The 17,071-nt window shown below is 37.7% G+C and overlaps 2 protein-coding genes across 51 annotated transcripts in view; both read left to right on the top strand.

Annotated features, from left to right (window-relative positions):
* The window catches only part of caska (calcium/calmodulin-dependent serine protein kinase a), a 224,112-nt gene that overhangs the window by 144,228 nt on the left and 62,813 nt on the right, over window positions 1-17,071 (top strand). For all 50 annotated transcript variants that reach the window (XM_077215443.1, XM_077215438.1, XM_077215433.1 and 47 more), the window contains exon 2: window positions 3,541-3,653. In XM_077215443.1, the coding sequence (XP_077071558.1) occupies window positions 3,541-3,653 (113 nt within the window). The remainder of the gene's footprint in view (window positions 1-3,540; window positions 3,654-17,071) is intronic.
* Window positions 7,179-17,071, top strand: part of rpl8 (ribosomal protein L8) — a 113,261-nt gene continuing 103,368 nt past the window's right edge. The window contains exon 1 of the mRNA XM_077215466.1: window positions 7,179-7,183. The gene's annotated coding sequence lies outside the window, so the exon portion shown is untranslated. The remainder of the gene's footprint in view (window positions 7,184-17,071) is intronic.

The following is a 17,071-nucleotide window of genomic DNA, read 5'->3' as shown; positions in this document are numbered from 1 at the left end:
CCATGATCTTGTGGCCTTCCTCCCCACAAGGTTCGGGAAAATATTGATTTTCCAGCTCGCTCCGTTAGTGGTGAATGAGTTGGCTATGGCGAACGCTAGCGATTGGTTATGGCAGATCCAGAGTGGCTCTGGGCAGATCCAATAGTTTTAAACTTCAACAGAGAATCCGCCTTCAAGGAAGTTAACGCTTGTCAATGGGGAGTGGCCAGACTCTTTACAAATCTACGAGAGTCTGGTAGGACCAGGCTAAGAATAATGGTCCCATCAAAGCCAATTTTTCTCATATTTGGCACTTGAATATTTACTTGCTTACGTCTAATGCAGATTTTTTATTTATGTTTGTTAATCAGTTATGGGCATAGTTATGGTTGGTCTGAAGTTGGTCTGAAATTATTTCTTTTGGTATTTTCTTTGTAAGTTCTTTGGCAAGTTCGATTTAGTCACTGACTGACTGGGCAGCAAAGCAGCAGCCTTTAGTTTCAGACACAGGCTGCATCCTAAAACTTTGGCAGCTGACTTTTTGTCTCGCTGGCCTCGCAGGCAGCATTTGTGCACAAAGGTATCTCACGAAACAAAAATAGAGAGCGCTTTGGTGATAATTAAGCAAATATTTAATTAATATAATAGTATTTTCTAGGCATGCACCGGAATTAAAATTCTAGGCTGAAACTAAAAAATCAGGATGCACCTAGCCTATGTAATATTCTATACTCAAATAGTTAAAAATGAGTTTTAATTACCTGTAAAGCAGTTTTATATCAACTTTTTATTAACAGAATTGTTTGTTGGTGAAATATAACGTTTAAACAACAATTAACTGTAATATCTTGTTTTCATGGCAGATTTATTCAAACATATATTAAATAATGAAGACATAACTAACAGGTTAATTAAAAATATAATGAATAATTATACAGTGCATTTTCAACAAAATGCTCTTCTCTAGAATTAATTTGTCTAGCTAACTAATGTATTTATTGGAAATTGAATAGCTTTCTTGAGGTAAATGTAGCGTTAAGTGACATTGTATAGCCTACAAGCTGTTTTCCTTAGTTCTTGCTAGAAATTACATCAAAAGTGGAAAACGTTGGTCAAAAATGTACACTTTCACAAAAACTTAGCACCAACCGCAACTTTCAGATGCCATATTTATTTTTGTCATAGAATGGAACGCACAGGATTGTGGGATATCAAAGGCAGTGAAGGATGAAGGCATCTCAGGAGACAGGAAGTTAAGCTAACATTGTCTTCGGACATGCCTTGATGCCTTCCGACCTAGGAATGCAGCATTTATCAGCTTTTGGACGCAGCCACAGTCTAGCAATGCTGAACTTTGTCCTCCACACGTTCAGTGCACATGCAGTTTGTTAACAGTTCAGCAAGAGAACTCGGATGAAAGGAAGACAGAAGTCAGCCAGAAAGTGTTCTCTCCAGAGCACTGACCTAGGAACTGTACAGAGGGGTTCTGACTACTAATTTGACTACTGACTTTGTAGTATTGAACAACTGATTGTACATCTTTACACAGAAAACAGGCCTATTGGCAATTAGAGGATGGATACCCGACCCGAGCCCGACGGGATCCGTCGGTACCCGACAGGCCGGGCCGGGTTCGGACAGATATTTAGAAATTATGTTCGGGTTCGGGTCGGGCTCGGTCACATCAGCGCGATATGGCATTGAACATTTTAAATTTAAAACAGCTTATTATGTTGGTAGCCAATGTGCCTGATGCTTTCACGTGATGCAAACGTTCGTTTTTGTGATTAAAAAATACATGTAAAATATTACCATAACATCTGTCTTCCTGTGTGCGGAAATTTGTTTATGTAGCCGTGACAACGAAACACGTGCATGCGCGCCTGCGTTAAGTGCGCTTGTTTCTCCGTGCGCGCTGATGCACTCATCCTGCTGACATTTCTGAATGTCTTCCTACAGTTGCTTAATAAAAGCAGGCTTTCCACACAAACAAACGCACGTGTCATTAGTAAGAGAAAATAAATGGGATTTTAACTGTCGGTCTCGGGTCGGGCTCGGACATAAATATCTTTATGCCTGTCGGGCTCGGGTCGGGTTCGGTTACTGCTCTGTCGGACGCGGGCCGGGCTCGGACAAAGAAATTCGGCCCGATCCGCACTCTATTGGCAATAAACCCACTGCACACAAACACATGCAAAAACTTGCTCCAGTGATCTCTCTGCTGCCATCTCTCTTCAGGCCTGCAGAAACACTCTGAGCTCATGCTGAGGAGGGTTAAAGGCTTTGGGAACTCTGATCACAGCTCCTCACGGAAAGCCAACCTCTCCCCAGCCCCCATTCTCCCCACTGTTCCTCAAACACACCCACACAGAGCATAGTTGACATCATTATCATTGCTGCTGTGAGCATTTCTTCATTCCTAGAAAGAGGTCAGGCTTCTCACTTCAGCCGCTCAACTTTTGGCTATTGAGCATATACAGTACGGCTCAATAATGACAGTTTCTGAAATTCTCACTGTTTCTCCAAAAGAGTTTCCCCATGAGGCATATATCAGCTGTAGTAAATGTCAGCTTCATTGCAGTTCTCTGCTTATTTAGATAATGTTGAATTTTGTTTCTTTGTCAACGATTAATGCCACCTCAAATTGATTGAAAACGAATGACTTCAAAGGGCACTTTGTTTCTGTGAATCACTGTCAGTGTGAATATTTTTTGTTGAATGGATAATCGCTGTGTAATCTCACCATTTAAAGATTAAATTTAACAGGTTTATGGGTCAGAACAGCAAGTCAGCAACAATAGCTCAATTATTTTGCGAGTAGAGGAAACAAAGGCAATGCTGGGGCCAACTAAATGTAAATAAGCTGTTCACACTGGAAGTTCAGGCTTATGTTCAGGTAGAATAATGTAGCATGGCTCCGCCCTCCTACGTACTTCTGCTCAATTTTCATTTTCCTTCAGTACGTCTTCTGGGTTTGCGGTATATTTGTGGGTTTTCTCCAGCCAATTTTTACCTGTCCATTCAGTGAACAGAGGGAGTGGCTGAGAACGATGGTGTTGAGGTCATATTAATATCCATTTATGATTTTTGGTCTGTTGGAAAATATCTACATTTTTACTGGACATTATTGTTATAAGCCCACTCACAGAATATAGTTTATTGCTGCTGGCATCTGTGTATAAATGATACAATCACCAGTCATAGACTGATAAATCAGACTGATTAATCTACCAAAATTTGAACTTTTTGGGATCATCATCATTGGCAACTGGCTTGGCCGATTTCCAGAAGTAACAGTCCCCCCTGTGTCACTTCCAGAATCTACAGACAGCCTTGGCAATAGATAATGCACTTTATCATTTTATTTTATTTTTAATTTTGAGTATATAAATAAAATAGTTATTTCAGCAACTCAAAAGATGTGTGCATCTCATTTACCATCATTAAATGGCATTATATATCAGAATTATTTTGACCATTGCTCATCCTGTCTTGATATTGATTTAATCAATAAACCCAAAATGTGCAGGACTCTAATTTACCTGTTTGTTTCTTTTTCAGGGGGCCGTTTAGCGTGGTAAGAAGATGCATCAACAGGGAAACGGGTCAACAGTTTGCAGTGAAGATTGTGGATGTGGCCAAATTCACCTCCAGCCCTGGCCTCAGCACGGAGGGTAAGACACGTCATCTCTGTTATCTTCAACTGTTTTCCTCTTTAGGTGATGATTGTGTGGAGAATTCATCAGCTGTGACATTTCCGGTGCTCAAAATACATAATCAGTGTTTTCTCATGAATAGTCATTGAATTCTTTTTCTTATGGCTGGAAATGAACCAAAACGGAAAGTCTGTGTTTGTGTTGATTTGATCAGCCACTCGCTTATCAGAACCTTTGGATAGGAAATCCTGTTCTCATGCAAAATGAGCAGTCTAGACCACCAGCTTAACTTCTTGACATCTGCGGTTACAGTAACTAATACAGCTGTCCAGAATTTACTGTGGAATTAGCTTTGCTTTGTTGATGTGAAAATATATGAAGTGCTGCTTGTCTGTAATGTATACCATGAGTGGGCAGCATGTGTGTTTTGCTGAGATAGTGGATGGGCCTGATGATCATACAGTACATTACAGTGGGATACAGTAACCTTGAAGACCTAACTCTTTGTACAGTAGCATGGTTTATGTGTGATCACATATTTAATTTAAACGGCACCTTAGGGAGCATCTAGAAACAGTAGGGTTTAGTGAATTCCAAATATTGCTCTGTGTTGGTTTAGCTAGATGTTTCTCAAGGTGTGTGTTTTGTTAAATAAATCAGACACTGAAGACTGGAGTAATGACTGCCGGAAATTCAGCTTTGATATATATTTAATATAGGCTATATATGTGACCCTGGATCACAAAACCAGTCACATGTCTCACGGGTATGTTTGCGGCAATAGCCAACTATACATTGTGTGGGTCAAAATGATCGATTTTTCTTTTATGCCAAAAATCATTAGGATATTAAGTAAAGATCATGTTCCATGAAGATATTTTGTAAATTTTCTACCGTAAATATATAAAACATTTATTTTTGTGAGTGAATTCTGCACAGTCGTGAACATAAATGGAAAACTTTGAAAGCGTTTTTTTCAATGTTTCGATTTTTTTGCACCCTCAGATTACAGATTTTCAAATAGTTGTATCGCGGCCAAATATTGTCCTATCCTAACAAACCATACATCAATGGAAAGCTTATTTATTCAGCTTATTAGTGATGTACAAATCTCAATTTCAGAAAATTGACCCATGTGACTGGTTTTGTGGTCCAGGGTCACATAATTTTAAATTGTAATATCACAATAGTTCTGCTTTAACTGAGCAGAACTACATTGTTCTGCTCAGAACAATGTAGTTCTGCATAGTTCTGCATTGTTCTGCCCCCCCCACCCCCAAAAAAAAACCCAACCTGCAGCCTTGTTGCTGTCTATTTTTTGTTCAGAAAAAATGAAGTGTCACACCTTTTTTTTTTCATCCCCTTCTGTTTAGATCACACTCACTGGACTAAACGACTGCCTCTTACTGTTCTCTGTTTCCCTGCCGGGTTGCAATGTTCCATTTTGCCAGCGGATCAATGTGAAGATTGTCTAAATAAGGACAGGAGTACCACACAAACATAAATAGACTTAATTCAGATAATGAAGAAACTTTTTTGAATGTTAGTGGCATGTATTTGTGAGACTGATCCTAGATTGACAGGTAAATTAAGTTTGATTACCAAAATGTTGAAAAATAGCTAGTGGACCTTCCAAACTTAGTCAGCTAACAGGACCACTGACCGGTAGACTCCATCTGTACAGTACTGAGATTTGAGTCTGCGAGTCTACCTTAAAGGGTTTGTTCACCCAAAAATTATAATTCTGTCATTAATTACTCACCCTCATGTCGCTCCAAACCCGTAAGACCTTCGTTTATCTTCTTAGCACAAATAAAGATATTTTTAAAGAAATCCGAGAGCTTTCTGACCACCGATAGACTGACGTGAACAATATAGGAGACTGACGTGGAAGAGATTAAATTGTTGAATAAAGTAATTTTTGTTTTTTTGCATAAAAATGTATTCTCGTCGCTTCATAACATTTTAAGGTTGAACCACGGTAGTCACATGGACTATTTTAATGATGTCTTAACTACCTTTCTGGGCCTTGAAAGTGGTTATAAGGTTGCAGTCTATCGGTGGTCAGAAAGCTCTCGGATTTCATCAATAACATCTTCATTTGTTTTCCGAAGATGAATAATGGTCTTACGGGTTTGCATCGACATGAGGGTGAGTTACAGAGGAAATAAAACGGATGGATTCACTGTACTGCACTTCCTCTATCACAGTGCGGGTGTATGCAAGCATGGAAACATAGCTGTACAGTTTCAGCGTGAATTCTTATATATCTTTGGGTAGGATGTTAAATATGTGTGCATGTGAGAAAGAACTCTTTACCCAGGGCTTTGTGTTATCTCAGTCCACTGCTTAACCTCTGTCTCATCTCTTCTGAGTTTCACAGTCTCGGCAAACACTCTGCCCACCTCCCATCTGTCTTTCTTCCTATGTGGGAGAGAACACACTCATGCTGGCATTTCAGAATCTACTGTAAAACCCATGAGACTCAGTGATTAAAATGACTTTTTTCACTGTGTTACCTTTCAAAAGTCTATTCCTCTCTGAGTACAGGAAAGAAGCAACTCACTGAACTTTGCCTCCCTGTGGTTTATTTGTAGTCACACACACCCTCGCCTCTAACACCGTGACAAATACTCTCAGCCAGTGAAACAGATGTAGGACTCAAGCTTCTCTTGATGTAACTGAAGCAACGGCGAGGCTACACATTTTAAACTGAGTGGACCTTAGTGGCTACTCTCCAATTAAATATTTTTTTCAATATATGGGATAAAAATTATTTGACAGTTAAGATTAGTTAAATTTGATTTATTGTCAGCCAAAAGTTTCATGAAAACAACAAAATCCATTCATAAATAAAATAACCAATGAACAGAATAAGAACAATAAACAAAGGTAAATAGTCATAGACAGAGTGTGTGAAAGGCTGGGCAAGGCTTAAACCGTTTCCTAACTACACGCGACACGGCGACATGCGATAAAAGGTATATTTTCCATGTTAATCAGAGTTTTTGTCCTAACCAGCCGTGACGGCGACATGTGACGATTCTATTTTTCTGCGACGTCGCGCTGGAACAACAAACACAAAGTGAGGCAATGATAATATCAGTTACTGTTTATGTGCTTTATTTAATGTTAAACGTGTGTAATGTGACTGAATATCATTTAGTGCTCCCAGCTTGTAGCTGTAAAAGCAACAATGGATAATTCACCTCGGATCTTGAAATTAAACAAACGGAAATGAGAACGTTCAAACTGTGAACAAACAAGTGTATTCTTTGACAAAGATTGTTTTAGTAACTAGTTATGTATTATGTTAAATGGTGTAATAGTTGTGAATTTGATTATGTTCTTAACTTAACTTAACTTAACTTGGCAAAGGATCCAGTGCCTATGTGTGTTTGCACTCTGCAGAGGGTCAAAGGTTTCTATTTACAACCTGTTTTTGCAGCGTTGAGCAATGTAGCCAATCACAGACTTATGCGTTGTTTTCTCAAACGCAGGCCAATTAGAGGTGTTTAATCCTTTCACCACTCAAAGCCGGAGTTTTTGTCCAGTGCCGAGTTATGCGCGCTAGCAAATTCTCAAATTAGACATTATGTAAATAATAGGGGTGCAACGGTTCAAATTGCTCACGGTTCGGTTTGTATCACGGTTTTAGGTTCATGGTTTCGGTACTGTTCAGTTGTGCTTTGTTCAGGGAAAAAAGGACTACTGTCAAATAAAAAATAAGAAAATAAGAACAAATAATCTAACTACAAACAACAGCCTAAATAAATACAATAGAGCAAAGATACAAACAAAATAATTTTATGTGTGTGTGTGTGTGTGTGTGTGTGTGTGTGTGTGTGTGTGTGTGTGTGTGTGTGTGTGTGTGTGTGTGTGTGTGTGTGTGTGTGTGTGTGTGTGTGTGTGTGTGAAGTTTCCCCCCCTATCCTATCTACTGTATTATGATTAACAGGTGGTGGAAAAAAGTGCCACTAGCATTTGTAGTATCTGTGCACCTGTATAAATAAATCTGTTTAAAACGATGTACTGCTGTTGGCATATCTCAAAACCCATAGTTTTGTGTCGTCTAGGCTTAAGCTGGGGCAAACAGAACTGTCATCTGTGCCATATTTTGTGTTTGTAGCACCTTAAGGTCACCGTGCCAGCTGCCAGCCATCTGTGACAAATCCTCTCCAAACTCTATAAAACCCATTCTGTGTTTAGGGTCTATAAACGCACACTCTTGTTATTTGCTTGAATCCATTGTTTTGTTATTGCTGCACTTAGAACATCAATACTCTGAAGTACGGATGCTTTCACGTACCATTGTAGCACTTACCGTAAAGCTAAAGAAAGTCCATGAAGGCCACTTAGCTCAGATTCTCTATTACTGATGGACATAAACGACCATAAAGGTTATATTCAGTGTGGTTTAAGTTTCTTAATGACAGATTGAGGTTTATTTTAAATGAAGGCAGTGCTCAAGTGTGTGAGTGAGTGACTATATTGAAAAATATTTGCATACACGGTGGATATGTATGGCTGATATAGGTTACTGTAGCAAAATGAAGTTTAAAATCGTTTTGCTTTATAGGTTGATATAAGGATGTTGTTGATTCGAGAAAAGGTCTTACTTGATGGAGTCAACGTATGTCATCACAAAAAGGAAACCATGTGTCTGACTTTTGTCTCATTCAATACATTTATACTTCAAATGCATACTTTAAATACTTGCTCTTTTTAGAGAGGGGGGGGGGGGGGTAGTCTTGCAATGCTTGAGAAATTGGTCCAGAATCGAAGGAAATAAATCTAATGTCGCCTCCAGGAGGCAGAGAGATGGACTCCTTTATTGTCTTCTCTACGGGAGGTCCGAAAGTCTTCACCATTGCACACGCAAACAGCCGAATGTTAAATGTTGTAACCATTATTCATCATCATCCCCAACACAGAGCTCCAGCAGTGTCTTCTGCAACAAGAAGTTGTTTTGAGGTTACTTCTACCTTTTTGTTTAGCTACCCAATTTATTTAGTGCTATTTTTGGAAAAGAGAGTTTTCTGTATGTTTTTCAAAGCGGTTCTATTCAGGATATATACAGAGAGGAAAGCCTCCGAACAGCCTTTGGGAAATCCACAATTATAATTTAAAAGATCCTCCATTGCTTTTCATGTTTGCTCCTTCGCAACGTTTGTATAAAGTCACTGAATCATGAAATGATTTGCTCAGAAAGCTGTAGACGCATAGGTTGTTAGCCTGGGTGAACTGTTTTTCCCTATGGATCAGATCAGTGCGCTTTGTTTCAACCTCTTCTTCCTGAGATATCAAAAAGTCTAGCTTATTCTTTCTCTCCAGAAGCATTTAGCAACTTTTTTAGCAACTGTTGTTTCTTTTTGCTAGAGCACTGATGGGACAGCCTTATTTCAGATGACGTTTTTACTATACACAGACATGCAAATAAAAACATCCTCAAGGTACGTTATGGTTCAAGTTAAAACGTATATATCATTTACTATTGGTTAATGTCACATCAGTTTCTAGGTCAGAGTATACTGTTTACTGTTGTAGTTGCGATTAATCGCACGGTTCACACCCTTATCGTGAAGTTAAGCATACAGCATTTATCTTAAATAGTCTTCACTTTCATAAATCTGTGCACACCTGTGAGAACCCATAAAAAAAAACATTGCAGAAAGAAACTTTTAAGAATTCACAGTGTATAGTATGTGTTCAGTGCAACAGCAGAGAGCTTGTTTACATTTTAGACAAGTCAAGTTGCAATACCGAACAGGACCACATGGAGATGTCAAATTACTAAACGCAGTAACACGCACATGACAAATCAAAACACCATGAAAGTGTGTGGAAACAACGTGATGTACTGAAATGTTTCTGTGCATAAATACAATCAGTGCATCGAGAGCGCGCTTACTGTATGACTCCTGTACTAATCACGCGTGCTTACTGGATGACTCCTGTACGCCACTGCAATCGTCTTTACCTTGATTGCAATGCTCATCCATCAAAACTTTACTATCGAGAATCTGGTTTGCTATATCCTACAGAGAAACGTAGTTCACACAGCACGATGCGCGAGGGCTCGCGCTCTTCAGAAACAATCACAGAAAATGAGCTTGTGTTTTAAAGCGAAGCACGCACTTTGGAATCAATAAAAACACCAACTCTGATGTAATCAGACTGGTTTGCTTGTTTTAAGGAATTTGCCTACTGGATCATTTGACTGAAAACTTTGCAGGAGTTTATCGTATTAAAATAATTTTATCACAAACAGAGAAGAGAAGATTGGATAGAATTAAATAGAAATAGAAATCAGGATTGAAACCTATCAGGGTTACCAGTGTGATAAACTCCCGACTTCTAATTTATCAGCTGCTGCGTGATGTAAATTATGTTAAAGATGCAATTTCACGTATTCAGTAATTTATTTGCTTTAAATTATTTTAATGCTTTAAGGATTTTGACCTAATTGCATGTGTTAACGCATTTATGTTGACAGCCCTTATATATATATATATATATATATATATATATATATATATATTTATATTTATTTATTTATTTATTGTAAAAGTGCTGGACTAAAGTGGATAAATATGTCGTACAGAGTGCTAAAGCCATGCATCTGTAACCCATGCCAGCGGTGGGGTGGACACCACTTCACTTTCGCTGTGATTATTACACATTGCATATTACACTTTTAATTGGATGTTCTCAACTTAACCTCTGTCTCATTGATGTTAGATTATTACAGTACATTTTGATAATTTTCTTGTTGTCCTAAGGACTTTATTTTGTTGTAATTACTAATGAGAGATGTTTGCTGATACAAACATCTTAGCTCATGGTTGAGTTTTGGAGTTGAAGTAAACCTCGAAGTATAAAACTTTGGGGAATAAAATTAACAGGGAATGAGAAGAGGTAGGGTATTTTTAAATAAATGTAACTGGTATTGCACATAATTATCTATTTATTATTATTATTATATTATTTTACTATACTAGTCAGTGAGAGGTCAGATAAAACTGAGTAGCTGTTGAGTGGAGCTTGTCGAGTGTTAATATTGAATTAGAGTTTCTATTTACCAATGCTGGTCTGCCTCTCCAACCTAGCAGCATGATGCTCTCCAGGGGCTAAGAGTTCATGGGAGGTGTGTGTTTGCAGTGTGTGTGTCAGCAGCTGTGTTGTGTGCCGTAAGAGCCATGGAGGCCACACTGTGCGTGTAGATGTGAAACTCAGTGAGTCCCCCATCAGCACCTTTGAATCACATGCTGACTGCAACTTTCTCTCTCTTTATTTAAAAAATAAACGAGTGATTATGTTAACAGCCTTTGATTTGTCTCTACATGACGTGAAATCCATGTCGGTGTGGACAGATTGAGCTTGTGAGTAAGATGTTGTCAGTGTTTTATGTTGTGTGTCTCTGTATGGGGTTTTTCCTTCATCTACGGTCACTTATATATCCCAGGGGTGGATTTTGACTAAAACTTATAGATTTGAACCTTTTAAAAATGTATTTTATATATATGTATTATATATTTATTTAAATATGCATATTTGCAAACTATTAAACACAACAACACAAATATGGTTGAAATGACACGGTGGTGGAAATGTTCTTTAAATTTCAGAAATAAACCAGAGAACAGTGAGAAGTGCATTTTAAGTGCTTTTTTTCTTCTAAACGTCCACAGGGCCAAACATGCTCCTAGTTGAAGAAACATTCACTGAATGTGTCAAAATGTGTCCGCGCTCTCCACACAGTGTGGGTTTGAGTGTGTAGGCTATCATTTAGAAATAAGCTTCAAATGATTGTCATACAGTTGACAACAGGCTGTTGGTCAGAAAGACATTAATTTGGACCTTCAAACTCCTCTTTCAGAAAGACATATGTTCATCTTCTGTTTAAGAGGGCACAGAAATAGCCCGATTGTAAAGCAGAAGGACTTCTGCATTCATCTACAAGCATCACTTTAACATCTTTCTCCATTTCCCTCTAGAGCTGTTTCTATAGTTCCCCATCACTGATCTGTTTTCCTGTCTTTGACTAACTGTTTTGAGTGTTTGTTTGAGATATTTGACAGCAGTGTGGTGAATGATTCTAAAACTTTGAATGGGAAAACTATTTTCCTGTGCTTTGGTTTTTGGGGGGGCTGGGATAGATGCAGGGCCGGCTCTAGCCCTTTGGTTGCCCTAGGCGAGATTGAGTTTTGCCCCCCAACCCCCATTAAAAATACTCACAAATGATAAGTATTTATTAAACTAAACAAAAATTATCTTATAGTCTCTCCAAAACTTCAACAAGCAAATTATGACTTCAACTGTATAATAAATTGTTCATACAAATGCTACAAAGAACGTTCAATGATATTTCTATCATCCTACATAGTTGCATTGTACAAATACATTTTGTCTGACCATGTAACTTGTAGTATATTACAATTACTACCACCACTACTATTATTACTAATCAATTAGGCTGCTACAAGACTAAGGGGGTTTCAGGGATATGCCCCCCGTAAGAACATTTTGTGCATTTTAATGGTAAATTCATCAATCTGGTGCATTTTGAGAGTTCAAAATTAAAAGCTCCAACCCATATTCAGTGTTCAAATTGAACAAAGAAAAATTCAAACCTCTTTTACTTACAGTGTCTGTCTACATTACACTACTACATAATAATAGCTATAATATTAATCCCATGACAGTAATAGCCATAAGCTACTGTAAATCAAATGCACTGAAAAATAAAGGAAACTTTCATTATTAATTTTGTTACTTGGAAGTAACCCAATTAAACCAAACAAAACCAATGGTCCGATTTACGAGTTTTATGGGCCACTAAGACAAAATAAATGAATAATAAAAGTATGATGTCCAAAAAGCACATGGAATCTCTACCATCCTGGGGGAAAAGAATTCGCTCCCGGTAGTCCCGATGGCCAGCATACCTGTGCTGTGCACAATACTAAGTAAATTTTTTTCGTTTGACACCTAAATGGCTGAGATGAGAAGACTTACCTCTATACTGGGCTTTCTTTTTATCTTGTTGCTTTCTCCGTTATCGTCCCTGTTGCATCAGAGGGTTTCGATCAACGCGCCAGCAGCTGAGCACTTGCCTTACGTAACGTAACGTAACCCACCCGTTAGGAAATTATCGACAATAAACGCGTGGCTGAGGGAGCGCCTTAGGATGATCATGTTTAATAAACGTGTTTTTGTTTCGCTTGTCATTCTAATCCTGTGATTAATGGGAAGTAGGCCAAGGGCGACATTAGAGGGCGCCCCCAACACATTTGTCGCCCTAGGCAACCGTCTAGTTCGCCTATAGCAATCGCCGGCCCTGGATAGATGTGATTTTATAAATGCTTCGGGGGTCAATCGGCTGGTTAGTGGAACTCGGCGTCTGGTGGCTCTCTGATACTCTGTTTGATGGATCACTGTTTCCTCGGGTTAGTGACAGCGCTGGTGTGATGGAGAGAGGCCACATACAGTGATGTGAATAAGTTAGAATAAGAATAAGTTAGGACACCCATGCTAAAGTTGCCTAAAAAGAGAAATAAAAAATCATCTTTTGGAAATTGATCTTTATGCCTTAATTAGAAAAATGAGGAAAAATCCAACCTTTAAGGACACCAATTTTCTTTGTGAATGAATAATGTATCATAAATAAATAAATGTTCTTCCTTAAAATACAGGGTGCATAAGTCAGGACACCCCTATGTTAAATTCCCATAGAGTCAGGCAGATTTTTATTTTTAAAGGCCTGTTATTTCATGGATCCAGGATAATATGCATCCTGATAAAGTTCTCTTGGCCTTTGGAATTAAAATATCCCACATCATCACATTCTCTTCCCCATACCTAGAGATTGGCATGGTTTTATTTCCGTTAACCTAATAGCTGGTTTGATTTGCATTGAAAGATGATCTTATGGAAAGTACCCCATGCCAATCTCTAGGTATTGTGAAGGGTGTGTGATGATGTGGGGATATTTTAATTCCAAAGGCCAAGGGAACTTTATCAGGATGCATATTATCCTGGATCGATTTCCAAAAGATGATTTTTTTATTCCTCTTTTTAGGCAACTTTAGCATGGGTGTCCTAACTTATTCACACCACTGTATGCTTCAGTCGTGGCCCAGCATAAATTTTAGTTTGGAATTATTCTCAGCCTCAATCGGCACATTCACAGCCTTCCTACAGTTTGTTCACACAAAGAAATTGCATGACATGGTTGCAGTTTCATTTCAGTTGGCCGACTTTACACAGCTTCTAAGAGTCAGGTTGCAGAGGTCTTTATTAGTCCCCCAGGGAAAAGCATCCTGGAATAATGCAATGAACACTTCTTAGGAATAACTCATAAGTGGATTTGCAAAAATGTGAGAGGTTTATGGCATCAGATCCGCTGGTGCACTTAACAGCAAGTAAACTAGACATACACTGCTTTTATTAATTTTTTATTTTTCAAATAAAATAATCACTTATTATTATTTTTGGACAAATTTAAATTCTCATCTACGCACATTTCTGTAGTAGATTCTTCCCGTTTAAGCGGGAAGTTCGTAGCCTGAAAAATGTGTCCTGAGATGTCTGCATGCTGATTGGTCCAGGTATTTGCATTCAAATGAGATGCCTATGCTTGAAGGGATTTTCGACTTGTAATTTAAGGATTGAGATTTACGGGTAGGGTTATGAAGTGACCCTAGTTAAACTACCGGTAAGTTGTTTATTTGCAATGATTTTACTGGCATAAAATATAAAAAAATTATAAAATGAAGCGACATTGTGAATATTGTAATGATTTAAATGTACTTTTAATAGGTCATTAAGTTCCCCAAAGACTGTCATTAGACAATTTATTTTAGCCTTGATTCGTTTCTGTAAATCAGTTTCTGTCAGATACAGTGAATCAATTCAAAACTCTGATTCAACGATTTGTGACCCTGGACCACAAAACCAGTCACATTGGTCAATTTTCTGAAATTGAGATTTGTACATCACGAATAAGCTGAATAAATAAGCTTTCCATTTATGTATGGTTTGTTGGGATAGGGCAATATTTGGCAGAGATACAACTATTTGAAAATCTGGAAGCTGAGGGTGCAAAAAAAAGAAATAAAAGATGCCAAAACATTTTTATTTTATGCCAAAAAAAAAATCTTTTTTGGCATAAAAGAAAAATCGTTAATTTTGACCCATAAAATGTATTGTTGGCTATTGCCGCAAATATACCCGTGCGACATGTGACTGGTTTTGTGATCCAGGGTCACATTTGTTTGCAAAATGTGAAAAATGCACACTGGAGTCTTTTTCATTTATTAAAACATTTGAGTAAAATATATATAGGTAAATTATGCTGTTAAATGTTTATTGCATGTATTATGTATTTTATTGCACAAAAAATAAAATTTAGACGGTGTGGAAAACATACTGTATCTTGATTATTTTTATCTTGATTGTTTAATTTACTTTGTCATTTAAGCAGTTTGAATCTTACTACATGGCAAATATATAAATTGAGATATTTCTCAAATATCATAAAAAATATAATTTAAACTACAGTATATATTGTTTAATCTGTTTAATGTCAGTTGTGTTCTACAGTAGTTTACATCACACTTGCTGGCTCTACCGCTATCAGCTCATCTGTGTGTTGTGTTAAACTCTTTAAGATTCTTTAGCCTACAGTTTCTTTGAGAGTGTCTTTGATAAGGTTCAGTATCATTGGCCAAATGTGGGAGTGAGTCCAATAAATGATAGTTCCGTGTGTTTACAGAACACGACTCGCTCCTGAAACTGCGATGGTTAACATTGTGGTAACCATAGCAAAGTTCTGGCATCTCGTGTGTTTGGTGTCCAATATTCTGACCAAAGAAATATTACAGCAACAAAATACTCATTATGTTCAGCAATTTTAACTTAAAGCACAGTCGACGGAAGCATTGTGTTTCACTTATGCTTATAATAAATTAGCCATGTCCACTTATAAGCATTTTTGGGCTTGTTTTTCAGTTTGGCTCTTAAAGCGCTCGGGTTTATGGAGTTGTCAAGTGTGAGGTGTGATACAAGCGACCAAGTGTGATGTGTGATATTTTGGTCTTATGTTCAGAATACAGTAAAACATTTGAAGTTATTTCCGTTTATTGTGGGTTTGTTCTTGTTAGCTGTTTCCTAGCAAGATCTGGCAACACAAATGAGACGAGGCTTTTACCGCTTTCCCTGTGATGTCATATACAGAAGAGAGAAACATCTCTGATGCACGTTAAAAAACGCATCAACAAGTAGTTGTTCAGTTAGGTTCCATACACACTGCATAGAATTTTGTCTAAAATGTTGGCTGTATATGCTGTTGTCACTCCTTTAAATGACTGAATGGTGTGTGTACAGAACAGGATTAAGCACCAAAAGGTGAATGGACATCTGAGGTTAGCTGCAGTGTGTACGTGGCCTTTGAGTCCACATAGAAAGGAAAGCTCTGTCATTACAACAGTAAACTACAGTGACCAGTGGGAGGGTGGTGTATGTCAGCCTGAGCAAACAATGAAATTTCATTCATCACATTGGGTGTAATTATCATTGCTGTGTTTTTTCCTCTTTTGATTCTTCAGGTTCAGCAGCACTTTGCATCTTAGGGCTTTTTAATGCCATTTTTATGGAAGACATTGTGAAGCTATAAAAAGCATGTTGGGACTTGTAGCCTTTATAATACTCTGAGAATGACGAAATATATAAATGCATGCCTGCATATGATATTTCATATACAAATATAGGCATTAGGCACCAATATAACAATACATTAAGCTCTTTGATTCATTTCTGGGAACTGTCCGTTTCACTGAATCAATTCAATCAGCAATATTTATCCACATACTAAAAGACTTCAGATTCATGAGCCATCATCCTAACTAATCAGTGAATCATTGGTTTGAATCGATTCATTTAAACCGTTTCACTGAAACAATTTACAGAAATGAATCAAATTAGTTAATTTTGCTACTGAAATTTTAATTATCAAAACTGTTTCTTTACAGTCTCATTCTTGCAAGTTACAAGATAAAATCACAAAACTAGTCTAACAAGTCCTAAACGTAATGACCAAATGAAAGCATATTAAAATGATTACATTAGTCATAATGTTGCTTAATTTTGTATTGCCTGCTGTATATTTCATACATATTTCACATATCTCTCAACTTTGTTTAGTCACCATTAGTGAAAGGCACTGGAACTTTAAACTTTTGTCTCAGTATGTCACTCTCAGATTTTAATTGGTGATCAGTTTTTTTTTATTTTTTATATATGTAATTCCTCATCCTGAGGTGTAGGTCAGGGCAAAATATCTGCACTCTCTGTAGCCTTCAGTACTCTCATCTGCTTTCAAAGAGATTGCCATACATTTCATTCTTTATAGAGCAAGAGAGAAGGATAGAGCGGCT

Source organism: Siphateles boraxobius, unplaced genomic scaffold (genome assembly GCF_051911475.1).
Source record: "Siphateles boraxobius isolate OS27281-9 unplaced genomic scaffold, OSU_SipBor_1 7, whole genome shotgun sequence".
Classification (NCBI taxonomy): domain Eukaryota; kingdom Metazoa; phylum Chordata; class Actinopteri; order Cypriniformes; family Leuciscidae; genus Siphateles; species Siphateles boraxobius.
This window is presented reverse-complemented; position numbering and strand designations above follow the sequence as displayed.